The following is a 17,699-nucleotide window of genomic DNA, read 5'->3' as shown; positions in this document are numbered from 1 at the left end:
ACTTGAGAGTACTTCTGCAGCCTTTCTGGCTGACGGGAGCAAGACTTTGTGGCTGCAAAGTTGCAGAGTGTGGCTTTGCACTGCAGCAACCCCAGGCTTCCTGCACACAGGTGGTGCCCAAAGCCAGGAGAGATGTGGGAATCTGAGCAGACAGGATGACAGGCAGCAGCAAGGTCTAGGGAGCGTCACTTCTGGAGTACCAGAGGCAAAGCAGCAGTCGTACAGTGAGGACAGTGGAAAAGCATCACTTAGAAGGATGCTTGTGTCTCTGCCAAGAGTCAAGTAGGAGCATGGCTGTGGCATTGTTACTTAAATGCATCAGTGAACAACACAACATGCTTTTTTTTTTTTTTTTTCCCTTTCAGAAAAGTATCTCTTTTTTTCTTACAGTTCAGAGTTAATCATCCACAATCCTGGATTTGAGGAGCTGCAGTAAGTAGCCCTACTTGAGTGTATCAGCTCACCCTCCTGGGTGGAAGGGAGTGCACAACCCGTTCGTCAGGGCTGATGACGTGGTGCGTGACATGGCAGGGGGTTTGCAGGGCAGCCGAGGGTCCAAGAGCAAGTGAACTGGACAGAAGGGCTGCTGTGTTGGGCAGGAAGCTAGCGAAAGGCCTGGAGACTGACGAGGAAGAGGAGGATGAGGATTTCTATGATGCGTCTGAGATGGAGGTCTCTGGCATTGTCTTCAGCCCTGTGAGGAGGTATTCATGATGTGTTCTTCTCTCTTGCCTCTGCTTGGGCCCTGGGATGGAAAGTGCTAGCTCATAGGGGAAATCCTGCATCTCTTGGCATTCTGCTTTTGCAGAATGTCAGAAACCTTCAATCTCCACTGGCCCCAAACAGGGACTGCTGGGGATTTGCTTGTTGCCAGGGTTTTCCAGTCTCCAAGGTCCATGCAGATGAAGACACCTGCTTACCCAGATTGTTTTTCTGTGCAGCCGCTCCAGACTTTGCTTCTCACGGGACCTCTTTGCCACCCCAACCCCGCAGAGTTTCCAGGTAATGCAGCATTGGGTGAATGTCCTTGCAGCTGCCCCTGGCCCCACAGCTGGTCCCTCATGGCTTTGCTGCAGGCCTGGGCTTCTCCAGTTGCTACATACCCTGGCAAGGCCTCTAGCATGAAGACACTTTCTTGCTTTGCATGCCTTCCCTGGGCAAGGTGTAAGGTTCCCTGAATGGATTGCATCCATGAGTGCTGGCTCCAGCATCAGCCAACCCAGAGCAGAGTTTCTTTTTGGGCCATGTAGCTAGCTATGGATGTACAAGAGAAGAGAATCAGCCTGACAGCCAGCCCTGTGTGCTACTGCAAAAACACTGCCTGAGCAGAGCTTCAGAGGGCACCCAGGCACAGCTGATACCTGCCACCTTCCCCAGGGCTTTACCTGGGCCCCCAGGGACATCTGCAGGACGTGGCTGGGGGTGGAGGGCTGCTGCAAGGGCTTTCTTGGGGATGCTGGGAGGCTGGTATGAAGCTGTGGCTCTTGCTAGTGCTCTGACATCGGGTTTATTCAAACCACTGTGAAGTTTGGAAATGGAGTTCAGTCCCATCTTTTGCCTTGTGGATTTCAGGGCAGGTCTCCCAGCCTAGCTATTGATTTAAATCCTTCCCCTGTTCTAAGTAAACATGGACTCACATTTGGGTCTCCTGCTTTTCAGCGCTGGGTCCTGCCAACCAAGCAGGAAGCTTTTGTGGGGGTGGAATTTCCTACGATCCTTTTTTTGAAGCTATTACCATGCTCTTGCCTGCCCTGAGCATCCACCCCTGCGGTGAGGGCCCTGCCCAGCTGCATACTGGTATTGCTGAAACAAGCTGAAGATGGAGCTGGAAATGAGGAAATTGCTAATCCAGAGGTTTTTCTCCCACATTTTCGTAGGTTGGGATTAATATCATTGAAGCGCAGAAGCTGGTGGGGGTGAACATTAACCCCTTTGTGGTAGTCAAGGTTGGAGAGGAGAAGAAGCACACGGCAACACAGAAGTCAACAAACTGCCCCTTCTACAATGAAGTATGTGATACGGACAGAGGCTCTGTTGTTGCCCTACCAGTGTCCCAGGTGGCTGGGACCATCCTTGCAGGGAATGCTCAGGATGCAGCTGCTCTCAGGCAGAGGAGCTTGTGATGCCATGTTGGAAGCCTGGAGCTCAGCTGTCTTGCTTTTCTCTTTCAGTATTTTTTGTTCGAATTCCATGAGCCAAGGGACACTTTGTTCCACAGACTCATAGAGATCTTGGTAAGTAAGTCCTCCTCTTTATCCTTCATCAGTGACTGGTACAGCCAGATGCTTCTGTGTGTAGGTGCTGGGAGTGATGTGCAAAGCAAGGGCACCAGCACCAGCCAGGTACTCCAGCCAGAGGCATCTGCCTTGCAGAGAGACCAAAAGGCCTCCCTGTGGCCACAGCACAGCAGAGACCCAGCCCTGCTCTGAGCCAGTGCTGGGCAGTGTTGCCTTCCCATGGATTTGTGGGTGTCAGGTTTCCCTAAATGATCTCTAACCTGATCCTCCTCGACCAAGGGAAAGCATCTCTGTGCTCAGGAGGATTTGTGCTGTCTGCAGGTGTTCCACTCAAAGAAGATACCATTCCTGGGAACATGCATAGGAACGTTCAAGATGGACATTGCAACAGTGTACAGCCAGCCAGGTAGGACTGACTGCACTGTGTACCTGCTCCCTGACCTTGGCTTTGTCTGAAACTGATGTTTTCCTTCATGCTCTGCTGGGTCTGGTGAGGGCCCTGCTTTTAAAGCACTTAGTTCATCTGAGCACTTCTCCCAGCTGTCTGAGGGGTGGTGACACTTCCTGCACCTTCAGAGGCAGGGTCAGGGCAATCTTAGTGCAGATGTAGCTGGGATGTGAAATGGTAACCTGGGTGCTCCACAGGGAACTCCTTCTCTTCCTTCTCAGATCACAGGTTTTTCCAGAAGTGGGCTGTTATCAGTGACCCCACGGACACCCGGGCAGGTGTGAAAGGCTTTGTGAAGTGCAACATCTCTGTCACTGCACGTGGGGATGTTGTGGGCTCCCTTCCCACCTCCTCCAGCAGCCGGGGTGAGGACATTGAAAGGTAGGTGTAGTGTGGTCTTGCGTGGCCTTGGGGAAAACAGTCACATCTCTCTTAGCACTATATTTTTTGCCCCATTTTCCCCTCTTCTGGTGTGGAAAGACCCAGGGAAAGAGACCTGTGATGGGGCAGGAACCAAACCTCCTGTCAGTCAGGGCATTTCCCAGCACTGTGTTTTCTGGGCTCCAGGAGAGAGCCAGAATATGAATTTGTCTTTCAGGAACCTGCTGCTGCCTAAGAGAGTCCCTGCAGAGAGGCCCTGGGCCAGGGTCTGCATCAAGCTGTATCGTGCTGAGGGCCTGCCCAGCATGAGTGCAGGCATCGTGGGTGGTTTCTCCAAGATCATAGGGGAGAAAAAAGTCTTTATTGACCCGTACGTGCAGGTCTCATTCTGCGGGCAGCAGGTGAGTCTGTTGGGGGTCAGCATGGGGCCAGACTGATCCTCCTTTGGCTGCGTGGCAGAATGTGCTGGGCTGAGACTGCCAGGAGCCTCCGTGGGACACAGCAGTCCCACTGGAGACAGGCTGGGAGAACCCAAGTCTCACCGTCTTTGGCAGTGACCTGAGCCATGTGGCCATGGAAGTGCAGTGTCTGGATGAGAAGTCTTTTGTGGGATGTTTATCTTTGCAGAGATATGCATGGGGGACACCTGCAGCCCTGAGCACAGCCACTGGCTGAGCTACTAGCTCTGCAGGCAGAGATTTCATATCCCTGAACATCAGGACAGGGTCAAATAAATCCTGGAGCAGAAGTCCTCTGTGTAAACCTGGACTCAGCCTGACACCCTTGGGAGAGTTTACTGAGCTTTAGTGGCCTTTTTCTTGCACCTAAGGCCAGGGTTCCAGATCCTGTGACATCCATTAAGATGAGAATCAGTCCCTGGGCATGGGCAGCATGGTGGTCCTGGGTGTGCTCCCAGGGGGGCCCTGTGACACCTCTGGATCTGGTGGTGCTCTCCGCTTGCTTCCAGCATTTCCCTTGGCTGTGCAGGGCATGGCCACGGCTTTGTAACAGGTCCCCTTGATCACAGAACCACAGAATGGTTTGGGTCAGAAGGGACCTTTAAAGACTGTCTTGTTCCCACCCACCCTGCCATGGGCAGGGACACCTCCCACTAGACCAGGTTGCTCCAGGCCCCGTCCAAGCTGGCCTTGGATGCTGCCAGGGATGGGGCACCCACAGCTGCTCTCGGCAGCCTGTGCCAGCACCTCACCACCATCACAGCAAAGAATTTCTTACTAATACCTAATCTACACATACCCTCTTTCAGTTTAAAACCATCCCCCCCTTGTCCTGTTGCTACAGGCCCTACTAAAAGGGCTTCACTGAAGCACAGAGAGCAGTTGCTCGTACAGGGACAGGAGCAGGGATGCTGCCACCTCCAGAACCTGCCTGGCACCATCTGCAGGTGGGACAGGAGGACCTGCCATTCCCAGAGAGGCTCTGAGGCATCCCTTACTCTGGCTACCAGCAGGGACTGCATGGCTTTCACATGTTCTCCTTCCTAGGGGGAAACGTCAGTGGAGACCAACACCACTGAGCCTGAGTGGAATGAACAGATCAGCTTTATTGAGATGTTCCCACCTCTGGCCAGGAAGATAAAAGTGCAGGTCCTGGATGATGCCAGTGTTGGAGACGTGGCCATTGCTACACACTATATTGACCTGCAGCAGATCTCAGACCCTGGCAGGAATGGTGAGGCCTGGCATTGCTGCCTGCAGGACAGGGTGTCCTGGGAAGCCCCATGCCATGCACCCTCTGCTCAGCCATGGTGGTCTCCTGGTGGTGGCAAGCAGGAGTAGCTGAAGCATGCTCACATCCCTGTGTCCTGGGCTGTCTTCTTGGGGGAAGGTCTCTCTGCGGCAGCACACTGTGGTGTAATTAGACCTTGTCCCTGTCACTGCAGGCTTTAACCCGACGTTTGGTCCAGCCTGGGTGAACCTGTATGGCTCACCGCAGAACTCAGCTCTGCGGGACATCTACAAAGACCTCAATGAGGGCATGGGTGAGGGGATCTTCTACCGCGGGCGCATCCTCATGGCCATCACGGTGGAGATCTTCAGCAGCCTCAGCATGGCAGAGAGGAAGCTTGGGAACAAGATGAAAGGTGCCCTAAGCAAACTGAAGCTGAAGAAGAAAAGTAAGAAATTCAAGGAGAAGGCCAAAGAACTCAACCAGCTGCAGGGAGAGGAGGAAGCTGGGGGCTCTCAGGATGCCAAGCAGCCTAGGGAGGTCACTGTGGAGGTGGAAGAGCTTCATCCACTCCCTGAGGTGAGTCCTGCCATGCTGGTGTGGCTGACCTACACTGGCCTGTAGCACACACAGTCCTCATGGGGAAGAGACAGTGGGATCAGTTGTTGGTGTAACGGTCTGGAGCAAACCCAGCCTGTCCATTGCTGGGGTGTTGAGGGCTTTCTGAACCTCTGCAATGGCTGAGGCCACACCTACAGCCCCAAAACTGCCTCCCACAGTAAGGCTGGAGCACCCCCACATGCGCTGCCTTCCTGGCACAAGCAGGACATGTGGGTGTTCTTCACGGGACACAGCTGCCTTTATGCATGTACTATTTTTCCCCTGGAGTCAGGGAGCTGTTGGCTGGCTCTGGGTCCCTACTTGGCCTGGGAAAGGCAAGGAAGGTGCAGCTGTGTTGGTACAGTACCAATCCCTTAGCCTACAAACCTGCTCAGTGGCTTCATGCAAGCATCAGCCGAAGCTGTGGCTCTGCACTGACCTGTTGTCCCATGTCTGGCAGCCCAGCGTGACCTCAGCAGCATCCCACTGATGTTCCTTAGGGGGACTGGCAGGCACTGGTCATGGCCTGGTGCTCAGCAAATTTTTGCTGAGGCAGTGTTTTGGTGCACAAGGCTCTTGGGTGGATTTCTGTCTCCTTGTTCAGAAAGCGCTGGGGAGGAAGGAGGAATTCCTCCTCTTCACTGCCTTCTTTGAAGCCACTATGATGGACCCCTCTCTCAGCTCCAAGCTTGTCAGCTTTGAAATCTCGATAGGTGAGTATTCCCTAGGGCCCTGTCTCCAGAAACCATGGGAACAGTGTGAATCTCTCTCTGACAGCCAAAGTCAGCACTGCAGTCCTAAGGTGCCAGCCCTTCCACAGTTCATGCCTCCAAAACAGGAGCTCAGGAGGGATGGGGGATGAGGCCAGGGAGTGCGCACAGTGCTTTAATTACTTTAAAAGTCTGGATGCTCTCCTATGGGATTGGACGTTTGCAGTATTTGTATGAACTGCCTCTTTGGAGAGAGTGGTTGGAAGTTTTTCTGGGAAGGTGAGGTGATAAGAGGTGAGAAGGGTTTGGGAGCAAGAAAGAGGAAAGCAAAAGAGGGGAAGCTGGGATACTGGGGTTGGCCATGTTTTGTTGAGGGGCTATGACAGTGGGTGGTGGGGAAGCGATTGCAGGAGAGCAGGTTCAATCCCCCACCTGCTAAGCTGGATGGGTGGAGATGCTGAGAAATCTTCCTGAGTGACTGCTGCTGACCCCAGTGTAGGAGATGTAGATAGCAGTTAGCAGGCACCTGTAGCTGCTGGAACTTGAAGGCATACGTAAGGACTTCCTTGCAATCACCTGGCTCCCTCTCAGAACTGATTGTCTATCTGATGCTCTGATGGTTGGATGCTACTGAGCTGCTAGTTCCAAAAGTAGTGCATGCTCATGTGCTTCTCTTGGCAGGACGATTGCACTTTTTGCAAGCTAGCAAACTTCCTTAACAGTGATCCCACTTACTTGTTTACTGTTTAATGCTTAACTTCAAGGAAACTATGGCAAAGCTGCAGAGGTTGTGACCAAAGTACAGAGAAGAGTGGAAAAGGGAGAAGCAAAAGAAGAAAAGCAGCCTTTGCTGGACCCTGGTTCAGATGGTGAGCTGAATGTTGAAGCCTTGGGCCCAGCTTCAGCAGCACTGAACAAGTCGGTGACAAAAGGCCAGAGACCAGAGCCCATGGAGTATGACAGGTGAGTTTTCTTTGTCCTTCTTTTCTACCTGCCCTGGTCCTGCCCCAGCTTCCCAGGTTGGTTATTCCAGATGTTAGTCAGCTCATCAATGCAAGTGCTTGTGCAGGTGTTTCTCCTCTTTGCAACCCTGCAGCTTGCCATGGCGTAGCTGGCTGCCATTGCCCATTAGCCCTACAGGCCCTATGGTGTCTGCTTGATGTGTGTAGGTGGCCAAGGACAGGATCCCAGGGAAACTGTGACACATTGATAACAGCGGTCCCTTTTCTGGTTAACAAGCAGCATCCTAAGGACAAGCCTAGTGAGGAGGAAGGAGTACTGCAGCATATGCTGTCCTATGTTGAGCAGGCGAGACACATACACAGGCTCTTCTGGTGATAGGTTTGCTCTGTGATTGCTGCCTGTTTGTCCCACAGGCCTGGCAGTGTCCTGGTGTTTGTGTTGCAAGCCCTGTGCCTACTATTGCTCAGTTCCATAGCAGTAAGAAACCTTGGCAGCATCCCATGCTCCCGTCAGCCTTGTGCTGCTCTCTGCTACAAGCTCTATGTGTGAGTTTGGGATGGCAAAGGGCAGATCCAGCAGCTTGCACCATGTTGGTGGTGCAGGGCCCAAAACAGTTGGTTCTCTGTGAGGACGACAGTGCCCAGATGTTGCTCCCTGTGCTGAGTGTGCAAGTGCTGCATTGTGACATGGCGTGTACTTTCTGCAAACAGCAGCTCTAACCTCCTGTGTCTGCTGCCCTTAGGTCATATAGCTGCCTGCCCATGACGCACGAGAAACCCTGCGTGTATGTGTGGAGCTACTGGGAGGATCACACCTGGAGACTCTGCATTTCCAACTGGATTGTCAAACTGGCAGAGCGCCTGGTAGTGTGTTCAGTGTGTTATGTTTGCAGCATGGTCCTTCCTGATGTGCTTTCCTTGTAGTCCATGCAGTTGCTCTGCAAGACATTTGTCTTAAACATCCTCACCCTCCCCGTGTGAGTGCATGTCTCTCGCAGGGCTCAGTCCTACCTGCCCTTCAGACACGTGGGACAGGGCAGTGAGTGCAGAGCTAGTGCCCATGCTGTGCCACAGCCTGACAGTGGCTCCTGGAGGTGTGAGTGACACTGTATCTGTGACAAAGAGCTCCTCTGCTGCCAGTCCTGAGCTGCGGTGTGCACTGGGGACATGCTGCTGCAAGCAGACTCTCAGCCTCTGGCTGTCATTGGGCAGGGGATGATCTCTTTCTGCAGCCTTGCCTTTCCCTTTTGGGCTTAGAAATGCAAAAACAGAGCTTGCCAAGTGTATTTCAGTGGCTGTTCAAGGACTGAGACAGAAGGTGGAGTAACAACCAGTGTTAAGGCTGTCCCCTTGCTCAAGAGAGTTCCTGACTGTGCAGTGCTGACCTACAGCACTCTCACAATTCCCAGCTCTGCAGAAAGGCAGAAGTAATTTCTGGCAAATGCATCCTTGTAATGTTTCACTCTGACACCACACAGCCACAAGCTCCCTGAATGTTGGGCTTTCCCCACAGGAGCAGGGGCTGGACAATGTGGAGAAGCTCATGAGAAGGCCAAAGGCTAAAGCAGAAGAGCAGCTCAGAGATGTGCTGGAGGAATTTGTAGCTGGATGCAGGTTAGCATGTCCCTGATTTCCTAAGGTTTCTTGTTTTCAGGTTAGGAGGTTGTATTGTGTTCTGCCTGGGCTGTGCACAGCCTGCTCTCTGGATGTCCTCTTGAGGTGGATGAGCAGAAGGAAACCAGGACAACCTGGAGAAAGGATCCTATAGCTCTTCAGGCTTGGAGAGGAGACCCCAGTCCTGGGAAGCACAGAGGTCACAGGAATATGCAGCCTCCATATTCCTGAACTCCTGGGTGTTTCCTAAATGTTAGGACATTTCCTTCACAGACAAGGGACTAGTGTTTCAATTGCTGTGACTGCCCACTGGGGTCTGATATGCACTTCACTCCCCAGCCTTGTGATGGTGACAGTAGAGAGGGAGCCTCAGGTGCTGAGCGATCCCCAGTGTACCTTCTGAATTAAAAAGCTTGCAGAGGAGAGGGAGAGAGGGCATTGCAGAGAGGGGGATTTCTGATACATCCAGATTAGTACCAGGGATTTGGAGCTTGTGCCCCTGCTGTGTGAGCTGTGTGCTGCTTGCTGGGTGCAGGGGATGCAGAGCCTGTGCAGCTTTTCTCATTGCAGGCAGTATTCACTCAGCACAGAGAGAAAAACAATGGCACATCCAAACAACCTCGACAGATGTCGGATGAAATACCTGATGCGCAACATCGTAAGCTATGGGGCTTGGTGGTGGCGGTGGGAGCCTGTGCAGTCCCCACTCTGGGGAATGCTTCTGGAGGACCAGCTAGAACTGAGACTAGGAAGGAAAGTTGGGGCTAAGACTCATGGTATCAGTTATAGGTTTTTACTGCAGCATCTCCAACCTCTGCTCAGAGAAATACAGCTTCCAGCACAAGGAACAGAAGCAGGGACTGGCCGTGCTGCCTCCAGTTTTATGCACATGCTGTTGTGCTCTGATGCCATCCTTCCTCTCCTGTGGGACCAGTGTGGCTGAGCACATGCATGTTGCTGCCCATTTGGCTGCTGGAGGCCTTTTGGCACAGGCTATTACTGCAGACCATTTTGCAGAAGCTCACTGAGACCCACTGCCCCTGGAAACTCAGCCCATAGGCTGGATAACCCATCCAGAAGATCTACAACAGCCATCCATCTGCCTGAGGATGGTGACGTGTAGGCACTTGTAATCCTGCCGACGAGACCAGCTATCTGAATGACAGCACAGTTACATACCTTTCATCCACACACAGCAGAGTGTGGCTGTATTCATAGTCCCCGCCAGACTACATACCTTTGAAAAGCTGACCAAAATGCAATGACAGCAGCAGGAAGTAAAATTTAGGCATGTCTGGGTCCCAGCTCCCTTCTGTCTGCCTCCCTGAAGATCACCTGAGTTATGGTGAAGGTACTCTTCTAAGTCTGAGACTCTCTGAAAGAGAGAACCAGCTGAAGAGATGAGTTTCTGGCCTTGTCCGTCCATACTGGGTTTGCTCCCTGAATTCCTTAGGAATGTTATTAGTTTTGGTTCATCACAAAGTCTTTCCTCAGATGTGTACACTGTCAACTAATGGACATAAAAGCCTAGCCCCGTCTTCCAGTTTCCTACATCTTTGTATTCCCCTATTTTTGTGGCCCCAAGTTGCTCCTTGTGCAAAGCCTCCCTCAGGCACTATCTGGACCCTTAGACCACCAGCTTCTGAAATGTTTATTCCTCATACATCTTTCTGCCCCAAATGATGCAAAAGCCCATGGATTTCTGTTACCAGCTGGTATTGTCAGAGCTGGTGAGTTATTGGAGTCTCCAGTTCTAGGCACCCTTCACTAAATGGCTTTTAACAGGTTCATGGAGGTTTGCTCTCGGCAGCTGGGAAGCGAGCTGTGGTGGAGGTCAGGCACGATGGGGCAGGATGGACACAATCAGCACATGGATGCTCCCCTTCAGAGCCCCCATGATGGGTGCCAGCGTGGCATGCCTGGGTCATGACAGGCTGTGTGACAGCTGTGCTCTCTGTTCAGGTCCTGTATGCAAAGCAGGGGCTCCGCGTGAGGCAGCGGCTGACTCAAGCCAATGTCAAGGAGAAGGTTAAGGAGACAAGGAGGATCCTGGCAAAGCTACGCTTCATGGCTAAAGAGGTACAGCTGCTCCCAGGGCACCTTGTTTCCGAGCAGGAGAGGGTACAGGCAAGGAGAAGGCTCTGGGCTGGCTGCCAGGGCTCTTGCTAGCTTGAGTTGGGGCTTTTCCTCTGCTATCTTTCCTTGCTGTGTAAAATCCAGGTTTCAGCTGCTGGAAGTTACCTTCCTTCATGCAATAGCTCTTTTGAGGGATGAATCTAGGCAGCTCTGCAGGGTTCCAAGCAGCTCAGTGGTGAGCTGGAGGCAGAACTGGGCCAGCTCCAGGCCACCCAGGCCTCCCTGCCCTTTCTGCCTGGCCAGCCCAAGGCTGTGCCTGCAGTGGGACTGTGGGCAGTCTGCCTGGGAAAACAGTCTCACATGTGCTACCCACACTCCCACCAGGGACTGACCCTGGACGCATTCTGCAAATTGAAACTTGCATTGAAATAAGGTCTCTGTCATGGATTAACCCCATCCAGTGACTAAGCCCCACACTGTCACTCGCTCGCTCACTCACCCCACAGTGGGATGGAGGAGAGGACTGGAAGAGTAGAAGTAAGAAAATTCATGGGTTGAGATAAAGACAGTTTAATAGGTAAAGCAAAAGCCGTGCACGCCAGCAAAGCAAAACAAGGCATTTGCCTTCCCAACTAACTATTACACATGCTGGAGATGGCTCAACACCTGCCTGCTGATGGGAAATGGTGAATGAATTCTTTGTTTTGCTTTGCTTGTGCACGCAGCTTTGGCTTTGCCTATTAAACTGTCCTTAACTCACAAGTTTTCTCACTTTTATTCTCTCCCCTATCCCACTGGGAGGGTGCTGAGCAAGCGGCTGTGTGGGGCTTAGTTGCCAGCTGGTGTTAGACCATGATACCTGCAGGGCTGACTCTCAGAAGCATGTGCCCAACATTAGGCCCTCCATTTGCTTCTGGATCTCCAAAGCACTGTGCAGTCCTTCCTGCAAGGAGATGAAGCTTTCACTGCGTCAGTGGAGGGAAGACAAGATGTGTGCTGTTCTTCTGCTGTGATGTTCCTCTCTTTCTTTCCTTCAGCCCCAGTGCACCCTCCCCGATGTACTTGTCTGGATGCTCAGCAACAACAGGCGTGTGGCATATGCAAGAATTCCTGCACAGAACATTCTCTACTCGGTAGTTGAAGAGGAGAAAGGCAAGGACTGTGCAAAGATCCAGACTGTCTTTATGAAGGTAGGGTTTGTAGCAAAACGGTGTGCCCTTGCTTGCTTCACAGTGCTTCTCCTTCCTTGCTTCCAGCCTTCCTTCCTGAAATCTGGGAGTTCACAAGGAAACACAGCTCTTGCTCCACCACTGCGTTTTGCCTCCCTGTGTGGTGCTCTGTCTCTTATGCTCTGGTCGGTCACTGGCTGATGGTGATCATCTTGGTCTGAAGGGGGGGCATGGATAGGATGGGAAGCCTGCTAAATTTCCTGTGCTTCCAGGTCCCTGGCTTACACACTGGTGAGATCTTTGCCAAATTGGAAATCTACATGTGGCTTGGGGTAACCAAATATGCAAAGAACTGTTTGATGGAGCTGCCTGAGGAGTTCAAGTACCTCTCTGAGAGTGGACAGGAGATAGCCCAGCTCTTGGCATACAGTCTTCCCAGCTGGCTCAGCAGGGATGGTGAGTGCAGATGCCACTTTTCCATGGCTTCACTGTTAGCAGGAGAGGAGAGGGGTGAGAGGGCCTGTCCCAGGGTCAGTGTCCAACAAGCAGGACCTGGCTTATCATTTCCAAGGCATGACTGGGACCAGCAGGTCCAATTTGCTCTCCTGAGGGTGCTCACAGCAGATCACTGCACATTTCACATGTCATGTCCTAACCAGAGGTCTCTGGGGAGCCTGCTGAGCTTGTCTTGCTCAGCCAAACTTTTTGAGATAGGCCGGCCTTCTGAGAACCACAGTGAGTGCCCCTAGAAGTGGTACCCATTCCTTGCAGGATGTGCCCACTCCTACCTGGCTGGCCCTCTTTCTTCATGCGTTTTTTGGTCTCACACAGGGCTGGATTGGGGAACTGGGACGTCTGTTCTCTTTTTCTTGCCAGATTTCAGCTATTTCCAGCTCCGAGCCCATCTGTATCAGGCTCGAGGGATACTCCCTGCAGATGACAATGGCCTTTCAGATCCATTTGTGAGAGTGGTGTTTTCAACTTATTGCCAGACCACCAGGGTGAGACCGCTTGAACTCTTGCCTCTGCTTTCTTGGGGACTTGGGAAGAGAAAAGTCATCTTGTCCTCACTGACACATTGAAGGCCAGTGATAGGGCAGTCTTCCTGGAAATTTTGTATCTCCAGGCACAGGGTATCTGTGTGCCCTGGGCAGTGTAACTATGTTCAGGGAACACTTGACAAAACACATGTGTCTTTGAACAGGGTTTCAAAGGTTGATTGGCATGTTGATCCCAAGTGCTGATTTCACACTTCAACCATCTTTCCTGCTGCCAGACAGCAGCTGCCTGTGGCTGCGTGGAAGGATGGATCAGCCTGTGCTTTCTTACTCTCTTTACAAAGTGCATGTGGTTTGTTTCCATTGGCTGTGGTATGCTCAGGCCTCCTGTCTGTCTGCAGATGCTGGAGGAGACACTGAGCCCCTTGTGGAATGAGCTACTTCTGTTTGACCAGCTCATTATTGATGGGAAAAAAGAAGAGTTGAAAACAGAGACCCCCATCATTATAATCAACCTTTTCAGCCACAATAAATTTGTAAGTATGGCCTTGCTGCCCTCCTGCTGTCTTTTCGAGGACAGAGAAGGCAGAGGAGCTCTGTGTGCATGAGGTATTTAGGAGCCACACCTCTGTTTGGTGTGATCATGATGCAGCTTGATCCTGGTCCACTGGTGGTGGTGAGTCGTGAGGGCTGTGGCTGAGACTTTCTGCAGACTTCTGCTATAAGCTGGGGTGAAGCTGCTGGCTGCAGTGTGCAGGTGGCTCAGAGATGCTCTGAGCCAGGGCTTGATGAGTGCTCGTGGATCTCAGATCTCTCCTCTCTGGAGAAGCACTGCACATCTCCCAGCTGCCTGCCCCACTTCCTCAGCAGGCTCACATTGCAGAGGGCTTGTAATCAGGGGAGGTGATGTAGCTCTTGGAGCCCTTCCTTATCCTCTGTCTCCCAGGTGTCATCTTCCATCGCTCCTCAGTCTGTTGTCTGCCTTCATTAGTACTTCGAAGTCACGCTCCTCTCCTGCACCCCCTTCGTTATTGTTAGGGAAACGGTGTAACTCACACCGGATTTCTCCTGAGCAGCTTTCCTGGGACCATTTCCTGGGTCCCAGTGCAAGACAGTGACATATTGGAGTGAGTCCAAAGGAGGCCACCAAGAGGGTTGGGACTGGAGCACAGGACAGAGTGAGGAGAGGTGGACAGCTGGGTATATTCAGCCTGGAGAAGATAAGGCAAAGACAGTGTCTTATTGCTGCCTGCAGCTGCCTGATGGGAGAGGGCAGAAAAGGAGAAGTCAGACTTCTTCTGGAGGCACCCAGGGGCAGGATGATAGACTATGGATGTAAGTTGGAACAAGAAGAAAATCCAGCTTGATATAAGGAAGCAATTTTCACCCAGAAAACATTGGGCCTGTACCTCAGAGAGCTTGTGGGCTGTCTGTCCTTGGAGACATTCAAACCCGGGCTGGAGGAGACTGAGAAACCTGATCTAGCTTTAGATGTCCTCTGCTGCATGGTCCCAGGCCATTTGTCCAGTTCTGCATGGAGATGGACAGGAGGGTTAAGAGGAGCTGCTACAGGCACATGTAATCTGCTTCTGGCTCTGGATGGAGCAGAGGAAATCAGAGGATGGCAAAGGTGGAAGAGCAGTCTTGTACTGTGCCAGGTTGGCTGGAATTAGGGGTGGTCTTTTCTTTGAAGTGGTGAGATAACACAGGGATGCTTTGACCCATTCCCCTCTTTCCTGCAGGGTTCTCCCGAGTTCCTTGGCCAGGCCTTTGCCGTTCCACAGGTGAAGTTGGTTGATGAGCCGTACACCAAACCTGCCCTGCAGTTCTTCGATTTCTACAAGGGCACCAAAGCAGTGGGAGAGCTCATTGCCACTTTTGAGCTGATTGAACTGGATTACAGTGGTTATTTGGAGGTAACGGGCTTGTAGGAACCTGCATGTGGTTGCCAGCTCTCTGGGGAGAGCTGTGTATGTGAGGAGCTTGTTGCACAGCCCACCAGAGGATTCTCTGGTGAAAGCCATATCTGGCTTTCAGCTGAAGGGAGGCTGCAGGGACAAAGCGTGTGAGCACAGATCAAGAGGGGAGGGAGAGGGTGCATGGCATGGAGTAGAAGTGGCTTTCATCACTTGGTGTGCTCTGGCTCTACCTGTTCAGCCATCGGTGCCTGAGGACGTGGAGCCCAAGGAACCTGACTACCTGGGAGACCCCCATGCTGGACGGTTCATCATTCCTGAGGGCATCCGCCCGGTGCTAAAGGAGTTCCGCATAGAGGTACGCTGCCTTCTGCTGGGCTGGCTCCTGCCGGCCTGCCCCAACTGGACAGCACGGCTGGCCTATGCAGAGGGCATGACTTAGGGGGGTAGTTGGGTTTGGAGCTAAAATGTCCCTTTGAGGCCTGAGAAGATGCCAAAACCGGGGGTGCTTGACATGAGGGAGAAACAGTCTCAGGAGTTTAAAAGCCAGAGCCCTTGGGCAGCTGGCTTGGGAGGGTTGCCTCATGCCTCTCTTGGGGTCTGTGTCCTGCAAGGTGAGGTGGGTTGCGGCACAAGGAAAGGTTGCAGGTTGCATGGCCGTGCCATGCCTGGCTTGTCTCAAGCAGCTCTGAAGCTTCATGTTGTGCTTCAGATCCTGTTCTGGGGCCTGCGGAACCTGAAGCGGGTGAACTTGTTTGAGGTGGATCAGCCCCAGGTGATCATTGAATGTGCTGGCAAGAAGGTGGAGTCAGAGGTGATTGTGGCCTACAAAGAAAACCCCAACTTCACTGAGCTGGTCAAATACATGGACGTGGTGAGTGGGAACGGGGATCCTGCCATGCCAGGGTGCGCTGTGGCTGTCCTGCACACATGTACTGCCTGTGTGCTTGTGGCAAGGTAACAGGAGGGGAGCTTGCCCCTTGGGTTTTGCTCGCACGTGGCCATGTGGTTCAGCTGCACATGAAAACCTTCATGAAATTGCCCACCAAGGGCAGTCTCAGCCATCACTTGTCACTACAAGTCTTTGGCTTTTGGGCAGTGCCGCAAGGTGCGCGATCAGACCTCACTGCCTGCGGTCAGGCTGCCGTGGGTATCATCCTTGCTCCTGTGAGCCCCATGTGTGGTTCTTTTGCAGGAGCTCCCAGAGCAGGTCTACCTGCACCCTCCTCTCAGTATCTTTGTGGTGGAGAAGCGGGCGTTTGGTCGCACTGTGCTGGTGGGTACCCACATTGTGTCTGATGTGATGAAATTCTCTCCCAGAGAGCTGGAGGAGGAGCCAGAATATGTGCTCAAAGGTGAGCTGCTTGGTGAGGTTCCCATGGAGGCAGCAGGCAGGTTCTGCCAGTGGCAGAGATCTGTGGCCGTTCCACTCCCTACTAGCCAGGCAGCAAAGCCCTCTCCCAAGATCCACAAGATGCCCAGAAAAAGCACAGCGTGGGGCAGGGTAGGGCTGGAGGCAGGCTGTGATCCTGGTCTGTAGCACTTGTCTCCAGACTGGTGTTCAGGAAGCAGCATCAGCCAAGCAGTTGTGCTGTGTAAGGGCTGGCATCCCTCTTTGGGGATGGCAAAGGGCAACTTACTGTTTTCTCCAAGGTTAGCTTAATGTTTGGCTCCCTACCGCACTGGCAGGACTGTTCATCTGTGAATGTGGCACCTCCTTGGGATCTCTTTCCCAGGCACTGTGTGCCTTACATTTGTAGAAAGTAGAGGAGGGAGAATGGCTCATGAAGACATCTTTATCCAGAAGGACGTTTAGCTGGGGCTATATACTAGACAGTAACTTATCCCTGTGGAAAGTTTGTGTATAGAATCTGAGATGTTTAGCCTGGGAAGGACTATTGTATTTAGCTGTTTCAACCCCTTGTGTAGCCAGGCTAGAGATCTGTCCCCAGTGAGGCCTCCATCAAGCTTTAGGGAGCTGGTCCACTAGGACCAGGGATTGAAAGGTTTACACTTCTCTCCCATCCCATCGTTGGGTCTGTTCATTGGGTAATGGATTCACTAAATAGTTCTGTGATAGTGACAGCCAGAGCTCCTGATCTAGAGGTATGCAAATAAATACAGTACAAAAGGGAAGAAGCAAAGGATTGATACATCTGTGATTATTTCCAAGTACGGAAGGTGTATCTCATAAATCTGAATTCCTGGGAGTCAGCAACAAGCGTGTTGATCATGGTGTCCAGTCTCAGCACTGTACTTGTATTTCCTGTAATATTTTTGTAGAGTCTGCTGTCAAAGGCTTTCAAAGCAATCACACTATAGTGAGGTAACAGGGAGGGTTTTCCTGTGGAATAACAACGGGACAAAAAGTAGGAATAAATGCACGGAAGCTTGAAACTATTTCTCTTCGTCTCAGCTCAGAAAGTCTCATCCCAGCATCTTCCTTCTGAGACTGTGGTAAACATTGGCCCAGCAGCTGGTGACCCACATCCCAGCACTCACCCCCTGAGCCTTGTGAAGGTGAGTGATGTGTTTGACACAGCAAATTTTGAAGTTTGGAGAGCCAAACTGAAGGTTACAAGCATTCAAAACAAAAAATAATGTTCAGAAGTTCAGAGTTAGGTTTCAACCATAATTTTTTGCTCTGGACTCAAACACTTCTCTCTCCTGCCTGTTCATTGGCACCGTTGCATGTCCAGGCTCTGGCACAGGGAGGAGAGCTACATTGCCTAGTGCCTTGAAAACTGCTGCTTTTGTAGAAAAGCACAAACCTGGGGCTGTGTGTAGCTTTGCAGCTCCTGTGCTCTGCCTGAAAGCTGAGCCTCTACCAGAGGCTCGCAGGGTACTAGAGCAGGGTGCATGGGTGTCCTGGGTGGTCATTTCCTCCCTCTGAACCCCT

The 17,699-nt window shown here is 52.2% G+C and overlaps 1 protein-coding gene across 2 annotated transcripts in view; it reads left to right on the top strand.

Moving 5' to 3' along the window:
• LOC308070816 (fer-1-like protein 4) overlaps positions 1–17,699 on the top strand; it is a 40,524-nt gene that overhangs the window by 8,788 nt on the left and 14,037 nt on the right. For both annotated transcript variants that reach the window (XM_080405391.1, XM_080405392.1), the window contains 25 exons: positions 391–432; positions 543–704; positions 942–1,002; positions 1,878–2,009; positions 2,172–2,234; positions 2,559–2,643; positions 2,907–3,066; positions 3,284–3,467; positions 4,572–4,758; positions 4,970–5,334; positions 5,960–6,068; positions 6,830–7,028; positions 7,771–7,891; positions 8,541–8,641; positions 9,212–9,299; positions 10,604–10,720; positions 11,755–11,907; positions 12,159–12,342; positions 12,763–12,887; positions 13,286–13,420; positions 14,627–14,800; positions 15,042–15,158; positions 15,513–15,674; positions 15,996–16,155; positions 17,217–17,320. In XM_080405391.1, coding sequence (XP_080261517.1) covers positions 391–432; positions 543–704; positions 942–1,002; positions 1,878–2,009; positions 2,172–2,234; positions 2,559–2,643; positions 2,907–3,066; positions 3,284–3,467; positions 4,572–4,758; positions 4,970–5,334; positions 5,960–6,068; positions 6,830–7,028; positions 7,771–7,891; positions 8,541–8,641; positions 9,212–9,299; positions 10,604–10,720; positions 11,755–11,907; positions 12,159–12,342; positions 12,763–12,887; positions 13,286–13,420; positions 14,627–14,800; positions 15,042–15,158; positions 15,513–15,674; positions 15,996–16,155; positions 17,217–17,320 — 3,490 coding nt within the window. The remainder of the gene's footprint in view (positions 1–390; positions 433–542; positions 705–941; positions 1,003–1,877; positions 2,010–2,171; positions 2,235–2,558; positions 2,644–2,906; positions 3,067–3,283; positions 3,468–4,571; positions 4,759–4,969; positions 5,335–5,959; positions 6,069–6,829; positions 7,029–7,770; positions 7,892–8,540; positions 8,642–9,211; positions 9,300–10,603; positions 10,721–11,754; positions 11,908–12,158; positions 12,343–12,762; positions 12,888–13,285; positions 13,421–14,626; positions 14,801–15,041; positions 15,159–15,512; positions 15,675–15,995; positions 16,156–17,216; positions 17,321–17,699) is intronic.

This window comes from Falco punctatus (assembly GCF_963210335.1).
Source record: "Falco punctatus genome assembly, chromosome: 10".
Taxonomy (NCBI): Eukaryota; Metazoa; Chordata; class Aves; order Falconiformes; family Falconidae; genus Falco; species Falco punctatus.
This window is presented reverse-complemented; position numbering and strand designations above follow the sequence as displayed.